Here is a 24259-nt window from a genome sequence, read left to right on the forward strand (position 1 = left end):
CATCTTACGTTTCTTGCAGTTATACTTAATTTATAGTTATAAACTGTGGCGTAGCATGCAACCCTGCAGCTCTCGCGAGGCAGCTCTCCCAACCCCGAAAAAACAACAACAATTATTGTTATTATACCGTTTTTCTTATTTTTTTATACGGTATTGAAAATCATACTGTCGGTATATGGTACAAATGGCATATAGCCCAAGCCTACTCTTTTAGGCTTATTTGATTTGGTCTTATACAAGTCATATGTTGATTGAAATGCACTGTTCAATTTCTATTTCCATCTTAATCTCTAATCTTGTTTGATCCCTATCATTCTGGTGTCGTGTCTATTGGATGTTCCTGTCATGGAAATTCTTACACAGGGACACTCGAAGTCAATCCTAAATGAATCATTGTTTATTGTCAGCGCGCTGGAGAGGTTCCAACAAACTTTATGCACCACAGTGAACGTCTGTCAGAATGTCTGCTGGGGCAGTCCCGGCAGTTGTTTTATATACAGCTATACATAGACAAGTTATATTTGCATGATTTAGCATAATTCATTCATCATTACCGTTTTGTTTCATTCATGTGACCGACCAATACTGGTTCATAACATGTGACAGACCAACACCTCACGAGGCTTCTCCTCTCTAAGCTGAGACCTTGAAACGGAGAAATCTTTTGTTCTCAAAAGAAGGTCTTGGCGTACTGCCAAATTGCAGATACTGATAAGTGAGGATTCGTTCAATCAGTCACTTGCATGAACACAAAAAATTGTTATTAGAACAGCACATGAATAGAACACAGAAATGAGTTACAAGAAAAGCATATGTATAAAATTTCCATCACATTACCATTCAGCTATTTCCTTGCCAGTTGGACAAGTCTGTGTTTGTAGTTAGATTTAGCCGCTATCACTCTCTCTCTCTCTGCCTCTCTCTTTTTCTCTGTCTCTCTCTTTCTGTTCTCACTACTCTCTCCTTTCTCTCTTTCACTCTGTCTCTTCTCTCAAGAGATTTTAGTGTTATATGAGAGGTGTTTTTGTGAGGTTTTGACTGTGTCCTCGCCATGTTAACGGCTCTATCTTCTCAATTGAGTTTGGAGTGGTGTATTGTGTGCTGTTTGCCTCTGCTCGCTGTTGCTGGAAAACATAGGGCAGCCTTCCAATAGCCGCATCAAGCTACTGATGATATGCTTAAGTGCTCATTGATTGTAAAATAATTCCAACGTGATCAGCAGTAGCGTCTAAAATATGTATTTTGGCTCCATGCGAAAGTTTCCCCTTTAGCCATCCTTGGTGCCATGCCACTGCCTGAGTAACTCCCAGTCCTTATGTTACTGAACTACACTTAGTCCCACAGCAACGTACTGGTTGAGTTAAACTGATGCTGTTACCAGATTCTCCCAAACTGATCAGTGCCTCTTTGTCTTGACCATCTGAACTCTTCGTATACGTTTCAGACCATTCCTACTAGGGATGAACATAATGGTTATTTGTTCTGGTTAACCAGCATCATCAACTAGGTGAAAACCGGTTATATGTGCCAGAAGGTTCTAGAAAATAATTGCTATGTCATATGTTTGTCCTAAACCTGTGTGTCACTCATGACCTTTGACCCCTGCGTGTAGGAGCTGGAGCAGCGTCTGCGGCAGCAGCACCACATGGAGCTCCAGTCTGTGAGAGAGGCCCACAGACACAGCATCGAGACTCTCAAACAGCAGTCGGAGCAGGAGCTGCAGACACTACGCTTCGAGCTGGAGGACGAGGGCAAAGCCATGCTGGGTAAGAGCCATGCTGGGTAAGAGCCAGGCTGGGTTAGGGCCTGATGGGGAATGGTCACAGGGTCTCACACTGGGTTAAGGGCCCTGGCAGGGAGGGAGACACACCTAATAAGGAGGGCCATGCTGGGTAAGCCGAGGCTAGAGCCCTGAGTAAGGACCTCCAGAGGGAAGGATCATACTGTATGTAGTAATAGGGGACCATGCTGGGTAAGACAAGGCTAGAGCCCTGAGTAAGGACCTCCAGAGGGAAGGATCATACTATATGTAGTAATAGGGGACCATGCTGGGTAAGACAAGGCTAGAGCCCTGAGTAAGGACCTCCAGAGGGAAGGATTATACTGTATGTAGTAATAGGGGACCATGCTGGGTAAGACAAGGCTAGAGCCCTGATTAAGGACCTTCAGAGGGAAGGATCATACTATATGTAGTAATAGGGGACCATGCTGGGTAAGACGAGGCTAGAGCCCTGATTAAGGACCTTCAGAGGGAAGGATCATACTATATGTAGTAATAGGGGACCATGCTGGGTAAGACAAGGCTAGAGCCCTGAGTAAGGACCTTCAGAGGGAAGGATCATACTATATGTAGTAATAGGGGACCATGCTAGGTAAATGCTACACTTGCAGCCCTCAGAAAAACCATTGGACACTAAACCACACAGTGCTGCTGAACAACAGCCCCACACTCCTCCCTGTAGGAATCAAGGTCAACGCTGGAACATTCCATCACGTAGCTTGTTAGAGGTAGGGGATGTACTGTATGATGAATGGTTTTTTAATTAGCCATGGTGGCCTGTCCTATTGTGTGGTAAATAGAGGGGAACTCCCTAAGGACCCGGTCTGCCTCTCTCTATCTGGTTCCTAGCCTCTCTGCGCTCGGAGCTCAACCACCTCCACGCCTCGGCCATAGAACAGCTACGGCAGACCCACCAGCAGGAGACAGCTGCAGCCAAACTAGAGCTGGAGAATGCACTGGAGAACAGCCGGATGCAGGTCAGACTCCCCGGGACATACTGGCATTCCACATATCACTTAGCTAACAGAAATAATGGTAACAATACGATGGGCCAGCATTAGTTTGTATTACAGTATAATTGGATATTGGCCATGAACAGCGTTGTATTTTCCCCTAACAGCAGGGAAAATATAGTGGCTTAACAATGAGGCTAGACGTTAGCTCAACGCATGAGGATAGATAATTCTATTCAAAGCGTATATGAAAGAGTATATGCACATACACACTTTAGAATCGAAATAATCCTTCAGTGCCTTTAATTGTGCAGACTGAAAAGCTTTGGCACTAATGGCCATAGAATACATAGATCTCCCTTGGCAACCGCCCTCTTTTCTCCTCACTCTGGCTTCTGTTGCTTGTATGTATTCACACAACTGAATAGCTGTGTGGCTTGTCGGATATGGCTTGAGCAAGTGTCATCAGTGTGTTGGGAACTGGGGTGCTGGCCTCTAGAGAAAGAACAAGCGACAGCTTTCCTTCCCTCCCACACGCATGCAAAGCACACACACACACACACACACACACACACTCTACAGCAAGAGGCTATGCACAAGTATTGTGCTGAACACATCATCCGTTTGCTCCCTATTCCTCCACGTTCTGCAACAAAACAGGGTGCTTTCTATCACTAACACAGGCCATGTTCTCAGAAACAAAGAGCTAAACTATTGTGTACTGTACGTCAACAATAGCTATGCCGCAGCTGACAGTATTAGCAGGTTAAAAGACAGTAATACACACAGGAGAGGCTGGACTCAGCTGATGTGTCAGTTAGAGAGCAGTAGATGTACTTGACATAATACTTGCACTCCCAGCCGCCCCATCTTCTGACAACGGTGCCCTTCATCTCGGATATAAATCACTGAAATGAAGTTTAACGCCCCTGGGTCCTCTGTCATGGCCATGGCGAGATGTTCAGCACACAGCTGTTTCTGAGGGGACCTACTTCTACGCTAGTCAGTCTTCAGGAAGGTTACAAGGCAAACACAGTTCTACTTGCCAAATAAAATGAGGTCAACGAGCCAGGGTACCTACTCCAGTGCAAACGGCTTCGCTTTCCACCGTGACACAGTAATCATCTAAACCTATTACCGCAGACAGGCCCCTATCACAACAGAAGCAGGCTAATATGGCAGGGTTATGGCAGGGGTTTTGTTTTAGTGTTTCCTATGGACATGAACATAGCACTGGCAGCAAAGCCAAATTTTTTTTACTGTAAGCTATTTCAATGTGAGATCCACCACATGTTACGATGCGAGGATACCTGGAAAACAAAACAGGAAATATATTGAGGTCTTTGAGGCGTGATTCTCGCTTGTATTAGACAGCAATGCATATCCCAAAATGCATATGAAATGCCCTGCCTGGTCTTTGCCCCTGAGAGGTGTGTGTGAAGTGAACCATGGCCTGTTCTTCTCATCCCTTATAGGGCTGCCATGTACTAGTACTATGGTGCTTGGATGTCTGACATCTCTCATGGCATAAACAGGCTTCCTGGTGGTGTCTCAATCAACCAACAACCTTCTCTAAGCCCCCTCTCCTTCAAATTGTCTGTGTTCAGCTCAGTAGTCAGACATATCAGGACAGGCAGACCTTTATCACAACAGAAGCAGGCTATTATGTCAGGGTTACGACAGGGTTTTTGTTTTGTTTTAGTTTTTCCTATGGAGATGAAAATGGCACTGGCAGCAAAGCATTTCTTTTTTCAATTTAGGCTATTTCAATGTCAAATCAAAATCAAATCAAACGTTTTGTCACATGCGCCAAATACAAGTGTAGACCTTACCTTGAAATACTTACAGTTATTGTATTTATAGTTTTGGCAAGTCGGTTAGAACTTCTACTTTGTGCATGACACAAGTGGTTTTTCCAACAATTGTTTACAAACAGATTATTTCACTTATAATTCACTGTATCACAATTCCAGTGGGTCAGAAGTTTACATACACTAAGTTGACTGTGCCTTTAAACAGCTTGGAAAATTCCAGAAAATGGTGTCATGGCTTTAGAAGCTTCTGATAGGCTAATTGACATCATTTGAGTCAATTGGAGGTGTACCTGTGGATGTATTTCAAGGCCTACCTTCAAACTCAGTGCCTCTTTGCTTGACATCATGGGGAAATCAAAAGAAATCAGCCAAGACCTCAGAAAATTATAGACCTCCAGTCTGGTTCATCCTTAGGAGCAATTTCAAAACACCTGAAGGTACCACGTTCATCTGTACAAACAATAGTACGCAAGTATAAACACCATGGGACCACGCTGCTGTCATACCGCTCAGGAAGGAGACGTGTTCTGTCTCCTAGAGATTAACGTACTTGGTGCGAAAAGTGCAAATCAATCCCAGAACAATAGCAAAGGACCTTGTGAAGATGCTGGAGGAAACAAGTACAAAAGTATCTATATCCACAGTAAAACGAGTCCTATATCGACATAACCTGAAAGGCCGCTCAGCAAGGAAGAAGCCACTGCTCCAAAACCGCCATAAAAAAGACAGACTACGGTTTGCTACTGCACATGGGGACAAAGATCGTACTTTTTGGACAAATGTCCTCTGGTGCACTTCACAAAATAGATGGCATCATGTGGAAGGAAAATTATGTGGATATATTGAAGCAACATCTCAAGATATCAGTCAGGAAGTTAAAGCTTGGTCCCAAATGGGTCTTCCAAATGGACAATGACCCCAAGCATACTTCCAAAGTTGTGGCAAAATGGCTTAAGGACAACAAAGTCAAGGTATTGGAGTGGCCATCACAAAGCCCTGACCTCAATCCCATAGACAATTTGTGTGCAGAACTGAAAAGGCATGTGCGAGCAAGGAGGCCTACAAACCTGACTCAGTTACACCAGCTCTGTCAGGAGGATTGGGCCAAAATTCACCTGTATCTGGTACAAAGACAACAAAGGAAGGATGGTAGGCATGCCTTTATCATTGTGGACAAACTCTTTGTAGATGGACAGCTATTCCAAGACAGCTCCATAACACCGTGGCTGTACTAAATTCTACAGGGACTTCAGTTTACGAAAAAAAGAAGGTATGGGAACTGTAAAAATATCTGAACATTATGAAGTGGATATGAACACACACGTACTCAATTACATGCTTGCTTACACATACGGACTTGTACATACAAACACACACCTGATCTCGCTCTCTTCTCTCTCTCTTCTCTTCTCTTTTCTCCCTCTCTTTCTATTGTCGAGAACTGTTTTATAATTTTATGTGTTTATTGTTTGTCTATTTGTCTACAAGTTTATATATGTTTACAACAAGCAAGGGGAAGATATTAGAATAGGGGCATTGGGGAATAATAACATATTGTATGGAATACATTTGTACTGTAGTGAAGCCATCTCTAGAGTAATGTAAGGTCTCTTTCATGATCATGTGAAATGTCAGTTGCTATGAAAATGCTGGGATGTGTTTTTCAATTATGTTAAAAGTAATTATGATGCAACTATGATGGTGATACGATATGGATTACAATTATCATCATGAATATTAAGGCTATACGCACTATATGTTGCACACATAGACACTCAACCATGCAAATTGGCAGAGTTATTATTTATTTTCACATCACACATTATAGTCTTACTCTTATACAGACATCATACACACTCTCTCTCTTATATCACATCCAATATCATACACATCAACCTACTCAGATTTGCTACACACATAATATCTTGTCTCAATTTTCTAACATCTGTGGCATTGGCTCACAGGCAAACAGGCAAGGGAATAAAACAAATATTGCTAGAACCTATTTCTTGAATTCTAAATATCAGACATTTGAAAGCTCTAGTTTTGACCGTCATAATACCTCTGATGGCGGTAACTTTACAAGCACTTATTATGGTCAATTTAGCCTGAGAATAGTATCTAGTTATGGTAAGGGGTGAAATAAGTATAGCCAGTTATAATTGTAACGGTTTAGCAGATTAGAAAAAAAGAAGATCAGTCTTTACGTGGCTAAAAGAAAAGGAATATAACATATACTGTTTACAGGAAACTCACTCTACATCCTTAGATGAAGTTGCGTGGAAAAAGGAATGGGGTGGTGAAATAATTTTCTGTCATGGACAAAGGAACTCAAAGGGTGTGATGATATTAATTAACAAAAATTTCGATCTGAATGTGCAAATAGTCAGAAATGATTCGCAAGGAAGGTGGATCCTTTTGAATATGAAAGTGGACGAAAAAGAGATTTGGCTCATTGATCTATATGGTCCAAATCAGGATGATCCACACTTGTTCGAAAACATTTATATCAATTTATTGAATTTACAGGCAACAAATGATCTAATCATTAATGGTGGGATACTATAACACAGTGTTAAGTACCTCAATGGACCATAAAGGTAATCACTCTACAAACTATCATCACCGTGCCCTTAAGGAAATCAGAAATATTATGGACACATTAGAAATAGTGGATATTTGGAGACTAAAAAACCCAGACCTAGTGAGATATACATGGAGGAGACTTAATCAAGCTAGTCGTCTTGACTACTTTCTTGTCTCTTTCTCTCTTGCATCAAAGGTTAAAAAAGTTTTAATATGAGACAGAATGCGATCGGATCATCATCTAATTGGCATTCACATAACTCTTATAGATTTTCCACGTGGACGGGGATATTGGAAATGTAATCAAAGTTTACTGGAGGAATTGGTCACTCAGCCTGAACTTGGTAAGGATCTGCCTCTGCTTCGTATCTCTGACAGAGTAGAGATAATCAGACAATTCATATTCTCTGTTTAGGGTCAGATAGCAATTTAGCAACTTATTTTTAACTAAGACAAAATTATTTATAACTGAATTTTCCCAGTATAATATAGGTTCAGCAAATCCCCTTATTGTTTGGGATACCTTTAAATGTACCTTCAGTGGTCATTCAATTCAATATTCATCAATAATAAAAAAAGCAGTTTCTGGCTAAAGAGACAAGACTAACAAGGGAAATCCCTGAACTAATAGTAGGGGTAGATGGCAATAAAAACGATACTACAGAGATACAAAATAAGTTAGAGGAAAAACAAAAAGAACTTGAGGAGCTTATTCAAGAACGATCTAATGTAATCTATTACAAAAACAAAGAAAACTGGATGGAATATGGAGAAAAATGCACAAAATTCTTCCTGAATCTCCAATACAGGAGCGCTAACAAAAAGAATTTGCAGAAACTCATTACTGAAGACGGAGTCATCTATGATTCTCCGAAGGATATTTTAAAAGAGGAAGCAAATTATTTTAGGCATGTTTTCTTTTCCGTCTCATCCTTTCCCACTGAATGAAGATTATGGTAAGGAATTCTTTCCAAATAATATAAAAAATTTAAAATGAACACATGTACAGAAAGATCAGTGCGAAGGCCAAGTTACAGAGGGAGAACTTTTTGAGGCTATTAAATCCTTTCAGTCTGGAAAAACCCCAGGGCTTGATGGCATACCGGTAGAGGTATATGAAGTATTTGTGGATATACTAAAATCTCCATTGTTAGATTGTTTTAACTACTCCTATAGAAATGGTAGTCTGTCAGGTACTCCGCAGGAAGGTTTGATTTCTCTATTATTAAAACAAGACCCAGATGGCAAATATAAAGACCCAGTCTATCTAAAAAAAAACTGGAGGCCCCTAACACTTCAATGTTGTGATGCAAAAATACTAGCACTCAGATTTAAAAGGGTTTTACCAGGTATTGTTCATCCTGATCAGACAGGTTTTTTACATGGATGATACATTGGAGATAACATACGACAACTACTAGAAATAATAGAACATCATGAAACATATAAGAAGCCAGGAATGGTATTTATAGCAGATTTTGAAAAGGCATTTGATAAAGTAAGACTGGATTTTATTTATAAATGCCTGTATTTTTTTCAATTTCGGTAATTCTCTTATAAAATGGGTAAAAATAATGTATAGCAACCCCAGGTGTAAAATGGTAAATAACGGCTACTTCTCAGAGTTTTGAATTGTCAAGAGGAGTTAAACAAGGGTGTCCGCTGTCACCATATCTATTCGTTATGGCCATCGAAATGCTAGCTATTAAAATCAGATCCAATAACAACATTAGAGGATTAGAAATCCAAGGCTTAAAAACAAAGGTGTCCATGTATGCCGATGACTCAAGTTTTATATTAAGTCCGCAGGCTAGATCCCTGCAATGTCTCATTAAAGATCTAGATAACTTTTCTGTACTCTCTGGACTAAAACCTAATTATGATAAGTGTACAATATTACGTATTGGATCCTTAAAAAATACAACCTTTACATTACCCTGCAGTTTACCTATGAAATGGGCTGATGGTGAAGTAGACATACTTGGTATTCATATCACAAAAGATATAAATAAGCTCTCTACAATGAATTTCAATAGAAAACTTGTAAAAAAAGACCAGATCCTGCAACCATGGAGAGGTAAATACTTGTCTATTTATGGAAAAATTGCCCTGATTAACTCCTTAGTCATATCTCAGTTTACTCACTTACTTATGGCGCTGCCTACTCCTGATGATTCGTTTTTGAAATCATATGAGCAAATCATATTTTGCTTTATCTGGGATGCTAAACCAGACAAAATAGAACATTCCTATCTATATAATGAATATGAATTGTGTGGGTTGAGATTATTAAATATAAAAGCACTAAACCTCTCTCTAAAAGCTTCAGTCATTCAAAAGTTTTGTTTGAACCCTAAATGGTTCTCAAGTAGATTACTAAGAAAAGCTCATCCATTGTTTTAAAAATGGCCTTTTTGCTTTTGTGCAGATTGCCATGTCTCATTTTCGATTAATTGAAAATGATACTTTTTTCAAAGTATCTCTCTTTTTCAAACAACCATTGCAGAGCTGGCTACAATTTCAATTTCATCCACCTGAAAAGATGGAACAAATATTATGGCTGAACTCACATGTGCTGGTTGATAAAATACCTGTATTTATGGGAAAGATGTTTGAAAAGGGTATTTTGTTCTTAAATTATATTGTAAATTGGAATGGTAGAGTTATGTCCTTCGTGGAGTTATCAGAATTGTACGGAAAGGTCTGCTCAATCCAAGAGTTCAACCAATTGATTACAGCATTGCCCCAAAAATGGAGGAGGCAGGTGGCAGCGGGAGGAGGTAGGGAACTGGTCTGTCTGCCCAATATAAAGGATCAAAACTGGCGGAGGAATAAAAATAGCAGAAATAGGAAAGTATACCAGTTTCATTTGAGGACCAGGATGTTGACAACTATGCCATACAGATTGCAAAATAGTTGGGAAGAAATTTTTGCTGTACCGATTCCATGGTACAGGGTGTATGAGTTGATATATAAAACAACGCAAGATTCAAGACTTCGTGCTTTTCAGCAAAAATTATTATATAGAATTCTTGCCACCAACAAAATGTTGAATATTAGGGGCATAAAATCATCGAAGCTCTGCAGATTTTTTTGTGAGGATACAGAATCAGTAGACCATTTATTTTGGTATTGCCCTCAGGTAGCCTGTTTCTGGTCTCAGGTTCAGGAATGGCTGAAAATGCATAGCATTGATCTAAAATTGACCCTAGAAATAGTACTGTTAGGAGATCTGGAGAGACCGGGTCAGTAAATTACTAATATACTAATACTCTTAGTAAAAGTATTTATCTTCAACTTGCAATCTGTGGATTCTATTCGATTAGATAGATTGAAATTGTACATTAAACATCACAGCATAGATGAAAGATATGTGTTGCGTAGAAACCCGAAGTGGTTGGCCAGCAGAGATAGATGGGATGGGCTTAGGGAAGCTGAGGGTTGGTATGTGGAATTGGAGACAAGTGGGAGTGGAGTTGCTGTGTGAGAGAGAGAATGATGGTCAAAGATAAAAGTAAAAAAACATAATAAAAAGTACATTTGAATGACACTAAGTGGCAGTGTTTTTACAACTAATGCAGGTTTGCCTGAGGCTGATGCCGTGCAGGTGTTTGTACACGTGCATATACACACACTCTCATTCAAATAAACACATACAAGAACACACACATACATGTAATAGTGCCAGACATGCACACAAATGGAATGGAATTAATTGTATTTTTATTAATTTTTTCTTCTTGGGGGGGGGGACTGTGGGAGGTGTCTCGATTGGTTGCGGGACCGCTATTGGGGAACTGTGGGGGGATCTTGGAGGGTTCGGGTTCATGTTTTTTGACCTGGTGATAGATCGGTCAGGGCATTGAGCAGGGCATTGACCCTGGATGCTTCTGTGTGTCGCTCTGAATGGGAATCTGTTGGATGACTGGTATGATGTAGTTATTGAGCGGCGTCACTGCAGGTATATTGTATGTTTTGAATATTCAATAAAATAAATAATTAAAAATGAAATAAAATCAAAAATAATAAAAAATTCACCCAACTTATTCTGGGAAGCTTGTGGAAGGCTACCTGAAACGTTTGACCCAAGTTAAACAATTTAAAGGGAACGCTACCAAATACTAATTGAGTGTATGTAAACTTCTGACCCACTGGGAATGTGATGAAAGAAATGAAAGCTGAAATTAATAATTCTCTCTACTATTATTCTGACATTTCACATTCTTAAAATAAAGTGGTGATCCTAACTGACCTAAGACAGGGAATGTTTACTAGGATTAAATGTCAGGAATTGTGAAAAACTGAGTTTAAATGTATTTGGCTAAGGCGTATGTAAACTTCCGACTTCAACTGTATATACAGGAGGTACTGGTACCGAGTCAATGTGCGGGGGTACAGGTTAGTCAAGGTAATTTGTACATGTAAGTAGGGGTGAAGTGACTATGCATAGATAATAAACAGTGAGTAGCAGCAGTGTACAAAACAAATGGAGGGGGAAGGGGGTTTCTGGTTGCCATTTGATTAATTGTTCAGCAGTCTTATGGCTTGGGGGTAGAAGCTGTTAAGGAGCCTTTTGGTCCTAGACTTGGCGCTCCGGTACCGCTTGCCGTGCGGTAGCAGAGAAAACAGTTTATGACTTGGGTGACTGGAGTCTCTGACAATTTATAGGGCTTTCCTCTGACACTGCCTGATATAGAGGTCCTGGATGGCAGGAAGCTTGGCCCCAGTGATGTACTGGGCCGTACGCACTACCCTCTGTAGCGCCTTGCGGTCAGATGCCGAGCAGTTACCATACCAGGTGGTGATGCAACCGGTCAGGATGCTCTCGATGATGCAGCTGTATAACTTTTTGAGGATCTAGGGACCCATGCCAAATCTTTTCAGTCTCCTGAGGGGGAAAAGATATTGTCGTGCCCTCTTCACGACTGTCTTGGTGTGTTTGGACCATGATAGTTCGTTGGTGATGTGGACACCAAGGAAATTGAAACTCTCGACCCGCTCCACTACAGCCCCGTCGATTTTAACTGGGGGCCTGTTCGGCCCGCCTTTTCCTGTAGTCCATGATCAGCTCCTTTGTCTTGCTGACATTGAGGGAGAGGTGTTGTCCTGGCACCACACTGCCAGGTCTGTGAAATATACCTTCTGTTATGATGTGAGGATACCTGGAAAACAAAACAGGAGGTGTGTGTGAAGTGAACCATGGCCTGTTCTTCTCATCCCTTATAGGGCTGCCATATCCAAGCACCACAGTACTAGTACGTCTGACATCTCTCATGGCATAAACAGGCTTCCTGGTGTTGTCTCAATCAACCAACAACCTTCTCAAAGCCCCCTCTCCTTCAAACTGTCTATGTTCAGCTCAGTAGTCAGACGTATCAGGACACAGCCCTGTCTCTGTCTATGTCCCATACGGCTGCATGATTTCCCAGCCGCTGAGACATCCCTCCCGCGTGAGCCGTCCATAATTTAAATGCATTATGCCCGTACTGCCCGGTACATTGATTCATCCTGAATTATACAGATCTGCTAATCACAGTTATGTTTCCTAGACTGTTCGGCTGCTGTTGTCTCTTATAGAGGTGTTGTGGTTTTACCCAGTAAATGGCAAAGCTCTGATCTTTAGAATGAACATGTGCCTTAATCAAAGAGCCTTAGCAACGCCGAGCATGGTGTTTTCCTTTGAACAGTCTCTCCAGCCCAGCTGCCCCGGCAGATAGAGAGAGGGCCGTTTGAAGAGAGGTACAAAGTGTTGCTCGTCCTCTTTCTGGGAGACGGAGAGATGTATCTAACAAATAACTCCTGAGCTGAGCTGTTGATGGTTCGGCGGGCGGCGGGGCCCGCGCTGAGCGCTGTGTTGCCTTATCGATAATTGTGGCCCCTGAGAGATGCACGGTGCCGGCTTGTTTAATGAGCTGTGAGATTAGCAGGCCTGGTCTGCGGTGTGGAGAATTGCGTTTGCTGGGGATAGTGATCAGCTTTCCCCACAGACGAATGCTCGGCTTCTGACAGACAAACGGCTCTGAAGAATGTTTATTTTCTATACTCCATTGCTCATGGTAGCTACATATTATCTCTGCGTGGTGTGTGTGTGTGTGTGTGTGTGTGTGTGTGTGTGTGTGTGTGTGTGTGTGTGTGTGTGTGTGCGCACCCGTGTGCATTTCGGCCATCGAGAGGTCTGTGTCATATTTGCCCTGATGTTTTTCTGTATCTGAAAGTTCATGTCCACACGCTGATGTCCCCGGAGGCTGATTCCTCAAAACAATGTCTGTCTATGAGACCTAGTCTTAATGAAACCCTACACAGCCCTGTAAATGCTCAATTCATCTCCAACAACTGATGCATCGCTAATGGCTCCTCATCACCAGCGGACCTATTTTTCTTTAGCGGAGACACGCCGCGGCCTGTTTGCAAACTTTGATAGATGCCTCTATTTTCCCAGATTGTTGGGCAGATAGGGATGTTTAGAGGAGGTGTGCGCCTGCTGGGGTGGGGAATGAGGATGGTCTCTCGCCTCAGTGGTCGTGACTCATAGTTACTATGACAGAGCCTAATCTGTAAAGACGTTTCCTCATCAATAACGTTTCAGTGTCAACCTGTATGGCGGATCAATGGCCCTGGAGTTATTCCTGCTTTGTTTCAGTACTGGGTATGATTTGAATTCAAACCACAGGTATACTGGATCTCATATCATTTATGGAGGCTGCCATTGTGACTCACCTCTCTCTGGTTCGTGGCAATTCTTGGACTAATGGCAGCAGCTCGATACCTCCCATCCTTGTGATGTGATGTAGCCCCGGAGAGGTGGGGGGTGTTTTGGGGGTGAGGGTCTCAGTACCTCCAATCACTCCGGCTTCACAGACAGCATCTGACTGCTTCCCTCTAGTGACTCAGCTCTCTCTCACTTCCTCTCTCTCTCTCTGTATGTGGCTTCCAGACGCTAATGATGAGGCTGTGCTCTGGCTGGCCTTTTGATCAGTCTGCTCTGGAACTGTAGAGACGGACAATCCTGTGGAAGCAGAGAGAGAGAGAGAGAGAGACTGGGGAGCTGGGGCTCAGAGAGGCCTCACGAGGCCAGTAGACTTGTCTTCTAATCAGCTCCTCGCTGAGGCCTTCCTATTCCCAGACCTCTACCACTGTACTGTACCCTCTACACATCTCCAGTCACACTGCTGTCAAACTAAGTGTCAGCCAGCCACAGAAATTAAATCATTTTCTAAAGAGCATTTTGTCAAAGATCAGAGATCATATATGGTGATTATTGGAGTTGGGAACTCAATCTACCAACTTTCCACCATCCCCTCAGAGTAATCTTTGAAACCTGAAGTGCTATTTTGTTCCTGTGACATTTTGTCCAAAGCCTTTAAAGCTTCCTTTGCCCTAGAAAAGTGTCTGTTTGATTTTGAGAAGTACCGCTCAAATGGCTCCACCATACAATTTGCTCTAAGTTCCAAAAGAGTTTCCATCTTTAGATGGACAATGAATATTGCTTTTCTATAGTGCCATCGTAACGGAGAGTGTTAGTTGTCAGGGTAGTATTCAGACTGTCCCTCTGAACCTCTGCAGGTCAGCCTAGGGTCCTCACTGTGAGGCTCAGTGCTGCTAATAGAGCTGCCACCACTCTCTCACTTTACAGCCCAGGCACACATCAATCAAATAAACTTGCGCGCCCACATTTTCACACAAATGGACACACAGACACGCACTCGCCTAACCAGCCACCGCATACACAAAGATAGGGTCACATGCCAATTGGAACATAGCCCAAAACTCCCTTTCCCACACTGATGTTCGGTGCTGTCTGCTTCTACCTGTGTAATCCACAACCCACCCATGCAGAGACATGGCAATCATGTTGGCTTCCAAGCGAAACAGGTATCCACTGGGGAGATTGGGAGTCAGCAGAAATGTCACAGTGAATCTCTTTTAGGCAGAGGATGGGTAAACAAGCTTCTATGGAGGAGAGTGAGCTAGTCCACTGAAACCAGCCCCCGGCAGTGGTTCACACATTAATAACTACAATACTGTTATCACAATAATCAGCTGGCATGAAATTATATTTACAGGAATTCAAAATGAATACAGATTGGAATCTGATTACACAAGAGGCAACAACTTCAATACCAGAGTTTGACTTGACGGTGTGCTGTGGGAACTCTTAGCTAAGTCTCTGTTATAGAAGGAAGGACTTTTTAAAAGATGTGCCGTTGCTGAAGGGGAAAATTATCTTTGAGCCAAGCAAAGCATGATTAATCTACAACTGGGATGTAGTTATAGTTCTCTGAACAGTATAATCAGGTAATTACATTTACTTCTGCCCGGGCAAAAGGGGATGTTTGCGTTTTGATATATCAAACTGTAGAGTTAACTGTTACAGTAACTTTGAGAAAGAGAGTGATAATAGTCAGTCTAGATTTAAATGGCAGCGTTGTCCCTATTACGTTCTGAACAATTGACTAAATACATGTATTCTAGTGAATGCTTTACCGGTAGGTTTTCAGTACAATGGACCCTGACTGGACCAGACAGCAACAGCCAGATTTGAGCGAACAGTCAGAAGATGACCTTTTTCCTGGGATGCGACCTTTTCCAGGCGATATAACAGTCATCTAGCACGTTGTTGTAGCTCGGACTAGTATAAACAAATACAAGCAGTACAGTCACTTATTTATTAATATAAGATATATTTAGAGAATTGTGCAGAGAGTTCAGACATATCAGCAGCATCAGTACTAACAACCTCACAACACACGTGTCCAGTGAAGTATACATTTAGTGCTGAGAGAGCGGTTGAGTGGTGGCCATTAGTAATGTGCGGGTCAGCTGTTTGTTCAATTGCTATTCAGTGGTGTAAAGTACTTAAGTAAAAGTACTTCAAAGTAATAATTAAGTCGTTTTTTGGGGTATCTGTACTTTACTATTTATATTTTTGACAACTTTTACTTGTACTTCACTACATTCTTAAAGAAAACAATGTACTTTTAACTCCATACATTTTCCCTGACATCCAAAAGTACTCGTTACATTTTGAATGGCTAGCGGGACAGGAAAATGGTATAATTCACACACTTATCAAGAGAACATCCCTGGTCATCCCTACTGCCTCTGATCTAGCGGACTCACTAAACACAAATGCTTCATTTGTAAATTATGTCTGTGTTGGAGTGGTCCCCTGTTTTTTTAAATGGTGCCGTCTGGTTTGCTTAATATAAGGAATTTGAAATTATTTTTACTTTTACTTTCAATACTTAAGTATATTTGAACAATTCCATTTACTTTTGATACTTAAGTATATTTTTAAAACCAAATATTTTTAGACTTGTACTCAAGTATTGTTTTTTTAGGGTGACTTTCACTTTTACTTGAGTAATTTTCTATTAAGGTATCTTTACTTTTACTCAAGTATGACAACTGGGTACTCTTTCCACCACTGTTGCTATTAACGCATCAGCAACCCCTGACTATGTGATAAAGTGGAAATCTGAGGCCTGCATCCAACCTAACCCGCAAATATAGAAAATGAGCTGTACAGTCAGAGATGGCAGAACAATTTTTTGTATAGGCCTTTTAGATATAGGGCTGTTTCTGCTTGTAGCCTATTTGTTAGTCAACTTGTCTATAATTTTATATAAATGCAGCTTCTCTTCTCTCATTACTTGTTGCCCTAGAAGACTAAATAAACCCTTGCTCTCTTTCCTCTTTCATCTCTGCTTCTCTCGCGCGCCAAAGACTATTAGGGACCGGGAAGAAAATGTAAAAAAATAAATTAAATTTAAAAAAACGGGAAAGATTTTCCTTGCAAAATTGTATCAGTTTGACCATTTTTAAGGAAATTAAAAGCTGTTAAAAATGACACAACATGTTTTTGAGAAGATTTCAGTTCAGCTTGGATGTATATTTGATGTAGTTTGAAATAAAGATTTTATGCTGATAAAAATAGCACCATTACAGACCGCTGCTAACGTGCATTCATTCTCTCAAGATGCTGAAAGAAAGAAATCATATTTCTCCACTCCTGTTCCTGAGTCAAAATGTACATTTGGTGTATAATTTTACTGCAAGAAATGCTTAATTCTGCAGGAGTTAATATTTGATTAGGCTATGTGAGAGGTTATAGACCTACAGTCAGTGTCCAGATTTCAGGCTACTTTTCCATTTAACCCATCTGAACAGTACAGTTTCGTTGACGTATCATTTTGATAATCTCGCAATATAATTTTTGCTCTTGCTGCCTGTATATTTGCTCTATAACTCCAGTATTTTTCCTTCATAGCTTGTTCTCCATCTTATTTTTAAATAGGGAGCCAATTTGTTTTCAGGATTTTAATTTCCATGACTGATAAAACTTGTTTCTCATGGCTCTCTCATGTCTCTCTGCAGCAGACTTATGGTGAGCAATATGTTTGGAACATCTAATTGCAATAAAATCACAGTATCAAATCGCAATACATATAGAATTGTGAGAATCGCAATACAGAACCTATCGGCATCTAAGTATCATGATAATATTGTATCGTAAGGTCCCTGGCAATTCCCAGGCCTAATCACTAGTGACCATGGTATGTTAGTGTGCCCACTTAAGCTGTAGTATCATGGCACTGTAAAGATGGTATCCGACATCACAGTACCCATTGGGAATACAAGGAGACAGCACAACAGCACAGCAAGAATGCACAAATGAGATCAAATGCTAACTCAAACGTGTGATTTATTTATTTTTGCTTGGTTTTTGTGTGTTTCTGTGTATCGTTGTGTGTGTGCCTGTGTATGTCTGCGTATTACCCCAAAGGAGAGGGAGTTGCTGGGCCGTATCTCAGACCTGCAGGAGGAGGTGGTAAGGAGGAAGAACCACATTGCTGAGCTGGACCACGAAATCCACACACTGAATGAAAACATCAACACGCTCACCAAGGAGCTGGAGCTTAAGGGCAAGGAGGTGCTGAAGATCCGCAGTGAGGCCAACCAGCAGATCAGGTGGGTGGGAGGAGAGGGGAGGAGGGGAGGGCCGTGACCCCACCACAGATCATTATGGGCTGACACAAAGGAGGGTTGACACAATAACAGGCCATCTACAGTAATGTTGTTCCGGCGCGTTGCCAAACTTAATTACAGTGTCTTCAGAAAGTATTCATACCCCTGTTACCACTTGAATTCAAAATGTATTAAATATATTTATTGTCTCAGCCTTCTACACACAATACCCCATAATGACAAAGTGAAAACATGTTTTTAGAAATGTTTGCAAATTTATTGAAAATGAAATACAGAAATATCTCATTTACATAAGTATTCAAACCCCTGAGTCAATACATGTTAGAATCACCTTCGGCAGCGATTACAGCTGTGAATCTTTCTGGGTAAGTCTAAGAGATTTGCACGCCTTGATTGTACAATATTTGCACATTATAATTTTTTTTAATTCTTCAAGTTCTGTCAAGTTGGTTGTTGATCATTGACAGCCATTTTAAAGTATTGCCATAGATTTTCAAGCTGATTTAAGTCAAAAGTGTAGCTACAGTAGGCCACTCAGGAACATTCAATGTTGTCTTAGTAAGCAACTCCAGTGTATGTTTGTGTTTTAGGTTATTGTCCTGGTAGAAAGCAGACTGAATCAGGTTTTCCTCTCGGATGTAGCCTGTGCTTAGCTCTATTCCGTTGCTTTTTATCCTAAAAAACTCCCTTGCCGATGACAACCGTACCATAACATGATGCAGACAGCACCATGCTTGAAAATATGAAGAGTGGTACTCAGTGATGTGGTGTTTTGGATTTGCCCCAAACATAATGCTTTGTATTCAGGACATAAGGTTCATTTCTTTGCCACATTTTTAGCAGTTTTACTTTAGTGCCTTATGGCAAACAAGTTGTTTTGGAATATTTTTATTCAGTATGGGCTTCCTTCTTTTCACTCTGTAATTTGTTTAGTATTGTGGAGTAATTACAATGTTGTTGATCCATCCTCAGTTTTCTCCTATCACAGCCATTAAACTCGTAACTGTTTTAAAGTCACCATTGGCCTCATGGTGCATTCCCCGAGCAGTTTCCTTCCTCTCTGGCAACTGAGTTAGGAAAGATGCCGTATCTTTATAGTGACTGGGTGTATTGATATACCATCCAAAGTGTTATTAATCCAAATTAATAACTTTACCATGCTCCAAGGGATATTCAATGTCTGCCATTTTTTTTACCCATCTACCAATAGGTACCTTTCTCTGCGAGGTATTGGACAACCTCTCTGGTCTTTATGGTTGAATCTGTGTTTGAAATTCACTGCTCGACTGAGGGACCTTACAGATAATTGCATGTGTAGGGTACAGAGATGAGGTAGTCATTCAAAAATCATGTTAAACACTATTAATGCACGCTGTGTGAGTCCATATGACTTGTTAAGCACATTTTTACTCCTGAACTTATTTAGGCTTGCCATAACAAAAGGGTTGAATACTTATTGACTCAAGACATTTCAGCTTTTCACTTTAAATTAATTTGTAAAAATGTCTTAAAACATAATTCCATTTGACATTGTGGGGTATTGTGTGTAGGCCAGTGACACAAAATCTCAATTTAATCAATTTCAAAATAAGGCTGTAACACAACAAAATGTGGAATTAGTCAAGAGGTGTGGATACTTTCTGAGGGCACTGTAGGTGAATCTCCGTATGCTATCCCTACAGGTACCTCGTTTTAATATGGTCACGATGAAGGTTATTTTGGATTGTTTAGTTCATTTAGATGACTGGTGAATCACAACACGAGAAGTTCAGTTGTGTGACTTCCTCTTGTTTAGATGTGACTGTCAGTGGCCATTGGCAGTGCTGGCATCGTTTTCAAGTAAGATTAAAGTGGAAGGATACTGGCAGAAAGAGAGGAGGCCAATTTGCCCTGCTAGATGTCCTGGTTTATATTTTGTGCCATGTTATATCCTTTGATGACATGGTCCCTTTTGACATTTTGTTATATGGCTAAATAAATTGATAAGGATATATTAAACGGTTATTTGGGGCAAGGCCTAAATATAATCTATCATCATGCTTTTCCCCACAGGCTGATAATGAATAATTCACTCTTATATTAATTCATAATGTGTGGCTAAGGCCCGGATGGAATGAACGGCAGGAACTCTATTAGAATTAAAGGCCTGTTTGGTGATGAATAAAAAAATGGAGGCTGACGCTTTTCTAGAGCTAGCGATAACTAAGCACGTTTCATTTTATTTTTATTTAACTTTTATTTAATTAGGCAAGTCTGAACAAATTCTTATTTACAATGACGGCCTACCAAAAGGCAAAAGGCCTCTTGCGGGGACAGGGATGAGATTTAAAAATATATATATATAAATATAGGACAAAACACATCACGACAAGAGAGATCACACTACATAAAGACCGACCTAAGTCAACAACATAGCAAGGCAGCAACACATGACAACACAGCATGGTAGCAACACAACATGGTAGCAACACAACATGGTAGGAGCACAAAACATGGTACAAACATTATTGGGCACAGACAACAGCGCAAAGGGCCAGAAGGTAGAGAAAACAATACATCACGCAAAACAGCCACAACTGTCAGTAAGAGTGTCCATGATTGAGTCTTTGAATGAAGAGATTGAGATAAAACTGTCCAGTTTGAGTGTTTGTTGCAGCTCATTCCAGTTGCTAGCTGCAGCGAACTGAAAAAGCGAGCGACCCAGGGATGTGTGTGGCCTTTAACAGAATGTGAGTTGCAGAACGGGTGTTGTATGTGGAGGATGAGGGCTGCAGTAGATATCTCAGATAGGGGGGAGTGAGGCCTAAGAGGGTTTTAGAAGTAAGCATCAACCAGTGAGTCTTGCGACGGGTATACAGAGATGACCAGTTTACAGAGGAGTATAGAGTGCAGTGATGCGTCCTATAAGGAGCATTGGTGGCAAATATGATGGCTGAATGGTAAAGAACATCTAGCCGCTCGAGCGCACCCTTACCTGCCGATGTATAAAGTATGACTCCATAATCTAGCATGGGTAGGATGGTCATCTGAATCAGGGTTAGTTTGGCAGCTGGGGTGAAAGAGGAGCCATTACGAAAGAGGAAACCAAGTCTAGATTTAAATTTAGCCTGCAGCTTTAATATGTGCTGAGAGAAGGACAGTGCACCGTCTAGCCATACTCCCAAGTACTTGTATGAGGTGACTACCTCAAGCTCTAAACCCTCAGAGGTAGTAATCACACCTGTGGGGAAAGGGGCATTCTTCTTACCAAACCACATGACCTTTCTTTGGAGGTGTTCAGAATAAGGTTAAGGGTAGTTAAAGCTTATTGGACACTAAGAAAGCTTTGTTGTAGAGTGTTTAACACAAATACCGGGGAGGGGCCAGCTGAGTATAAGACTATCATTTGCATATAAATGGATGAGAGAGCTTCCTGCTGCCTGAGCTATGTTGTTGATGTAAATTGAGAAGAGCGTGGGGCCTAGGATCGAGCCTTGGGATACTTCCTTGGTGACAGGCAGTGGCTGAGACAGCAGATGTTCTGACTTTATACACAGCACTCTTTGAGAGAGGTAGTTAGCAAACCAGGCCAAAGGCCCCTCAGAGACAGAGACACCAATATTCCTTAGCCGGCCCACAAGAATGGAATGGTCTACCGTATCAAAAGCTTTGGCCAAGTCAATAAAAATAGCAGCACAACATTGCTTAGAATCAAGGGCAAGGGTGACATCATTGAGGACCTTTAAGGTTGCAGTGATGCATCCATAACCTGAGCGGAAACCAGATTACATACCCGAGAGAATGCTATAGACATCAAGAAAGCCAGTCAGTTGATTATTAGTGTTTTTGCAACACTTTTGATAAACAAGGCAAAATAGAAATAGGCCTATAACAGTTAGGATCAGCTTGATCTCCCCCTTTAAATAAAGGACACACCGTGGCTGCCTTCCAAGCCATGGGAACCACCCCAAAGAGGAGACAGGTTAAAAAGGTCAGAAATGGGCTTGGCGATGATAGGGGCAGCAACCTTAAAGAAGAAAGGGTCTAAACCATCTGACTAGTCACATTAGAAGGGGTGGGAGATGAGGAAATGTTGGACGGGCAAGGATGCATGGCTGAGTCAAATAGGAATCCTGACTTAATGAAGTGGTGATTAAAGAGCTCAGCCATGTGCTTCTCGTCAGTAACAACCACATCAACATTAAGTGACATGGGCAGCTGTGAGGAGGAGGGTTTATTCTCCAGGTCTTTAACCTCTTTTTTTCCAGAACTTCTTGGGGTTAGACCCACAGTGTCGCTTGTCAAAAGGAGTAGACCAAGGTGCAGCGTGTTGAGTGCTCATGATATATATTTATTTAAACTCGGAACACTAAAGCAAAACAACAAATAACGGAAACCGAACATCACGTTCTGCAGGCTTCACAGAGCTGTGCAAAAACAAGATCCCACAAACCCAGGTGGAAAAAAAAAACCCTACATAAGTATGATCTCTAATTGGAGATCATCCCAAACAAAACCATCATAGAAATACAAAACCAGAACGTGAACATAGAAATACAAAACATAGAAGAAGAAAAAACCTGTCACGCCCTGACCTACTCTACCATAGAAAATAACATCTTACTATGGTCAGGACGTGACACACAGAGAGAGAACTGCTCCTTAAAGTAACTAACTTGGCCTTCCGGATAGCCTGAGTCCACTTATTTCTCATTTGCCTGAACGAGAGCCAGTCAGCCTGAGTATGCGTGTGCCGAGCCTTTTCTTGAGGTGGAGTAACTCTGCAAGATCATGGTCGAACCAGGAACTGAACCTGTTTTTAATTATCTTTTTCTTCATGGTAGCGTGTTTGTTAACAATACCACTGAAAATATCAAAAAAGAAGGTCCAAGCGTCTTCGACAGAGGGGATCAAGCTGATTCTATCTCAATTTACAGAGGCCAGTTCATGAAGGTAGGCTTGCTCATTAAAGTTTTTTATCAAGCGTCTATGATAAATCAGGACAGGTCGTTTCACTGAGCAGCCATTACGAACACAGGCTGTAAAACAGTGATCACTAAGGTCATTACAGAAAACACCAGACTGATGCCTATAAGGATTATTTGTGAGGATAACATCGAGGAGAGTTGCCTTTTCTGGGTGTTTGAGAAAGATTTAGGGAGTCCCATTGGGAAAGGGGGATACCTAGTCAGTTGTACAACTGAATGCATTCAACTGAAATGTGTCTTCCGCATTTAACACAACCCCTCTGAATCAGAGGGCTAGTGTTCCAGTGCGCATGTGTGTGCATCAGCGCACGCCTGTTTGTGCGTGCATGCATGTGTGACATCAACGACACACATCGCTGGCAGGATTCCAAGCTCCTCGTGGAGCACGTTTCACTTCCAATTATGTAACACGCTGGCGAATCCTCGTTTCCTGAGATAAAAATAACATAATAAATAAATACATTGGAAATGATGTGTCCCTCAGGGTGTTACTCTGAGAGAGGCAAACATATTCCTCTGCACTCCTCGTGGTCTCTCTCTCCGACTGCAGTACCTCAGAGTGAGCAGCACTGCCATAAAGACCACTGAGAGGAGACAGTCACCGCTACCACACAGGGAATTTCAATGAGCTGGTGAAATGTCCTGGAAAAGTCCTGTTCATCTGTCCCGATTTCAAAATCAATAAGTAAATAGAGAGGAGTGTTTTCTTTCACTTATGGCGAAACAGTGATACCTCTCCTCCAAAGCCCTCTGCTATGAATTATGTATGTCTTTCTAGGAAAGGAAAGGACGAGTATGTCAGGAAACGAAAGAAAGTCAAAGATGAATACAATTTGAATGGCGGCAGCAGGATCAAAAGGAATGTGTCTGTGGTAATTGTGCCTCGTTAGGATACTGTAACACCTCTGGACCAGAGACTCAGACTCAGAGCCTCAGAGCTGGAGAGGCGTATAAAGACGTGATATGAATGGGCTTTAATGGTCTGGTCTCTTCTCATCAGGGCTCATGAACAGGACCTGTGTAAGAAACACGAGCGGGAGATGGCTGAGATGAACGCCATGCACAACAGAGAGACGCAGAACATGCTGTGTGACTTCAACAAGGCCCAGGAGCTCCTCAAAGACAAGATCTCTGCTCTGCAAGTCCTGTACGTACAGTACATCCAGTATG

The 24259-nt window shown here is 41.4% G+C and overlaps 1 protein-coding gene across 5 annotated transcripts in view; it reads left to right on the forward strand.

Annotated features, from left to right (window-relative positions):
* The window catches only part of LOC106607780 (protein FAM184A), a 154885-nt gene that overhangs the window by 121966 nt on the left and 8660 nt on the right, over positions 1 to 24259 (forward strand). For all 5 annotated transcript variants that reach the window (XM_014205128.2, XM_014205127.2, XM_014205130.2 and 2 more), the window contains exons 12-15: positions 1613 to 1766; positions 2630 to 2757; positions 17920 to 18104; positions 24090 to 24236. In XM_014205128.2, coding sequence (XP_014060603.1) covers positions 1613 to 1766; positions 2630 to 2757; positions 17920 to 18104; positions 24090 to 24236 — 614 coding nt within the window. The remainder of the gene's footprint in view (positions 1 to 1612; positions 1767 to 2629; positions 2758 to 17919; positions 18105 to 24089; positions 24237 to 24259) is intronic.

This window comes from Salmo salar, chromosome ssa06 (genome assembly GCF_905237065.1).
Source record: "Salmo salar chromosome ssa06, Ssal_v3.1, whole genome shotgun sequence".
In the NCBI taxonomy this organism is placed as follows: Eukaryota; Metazoa; Chordata; class Actinopteri; order Salmoniformes; family Salmonidae; genus Salmo; species Salmo salar.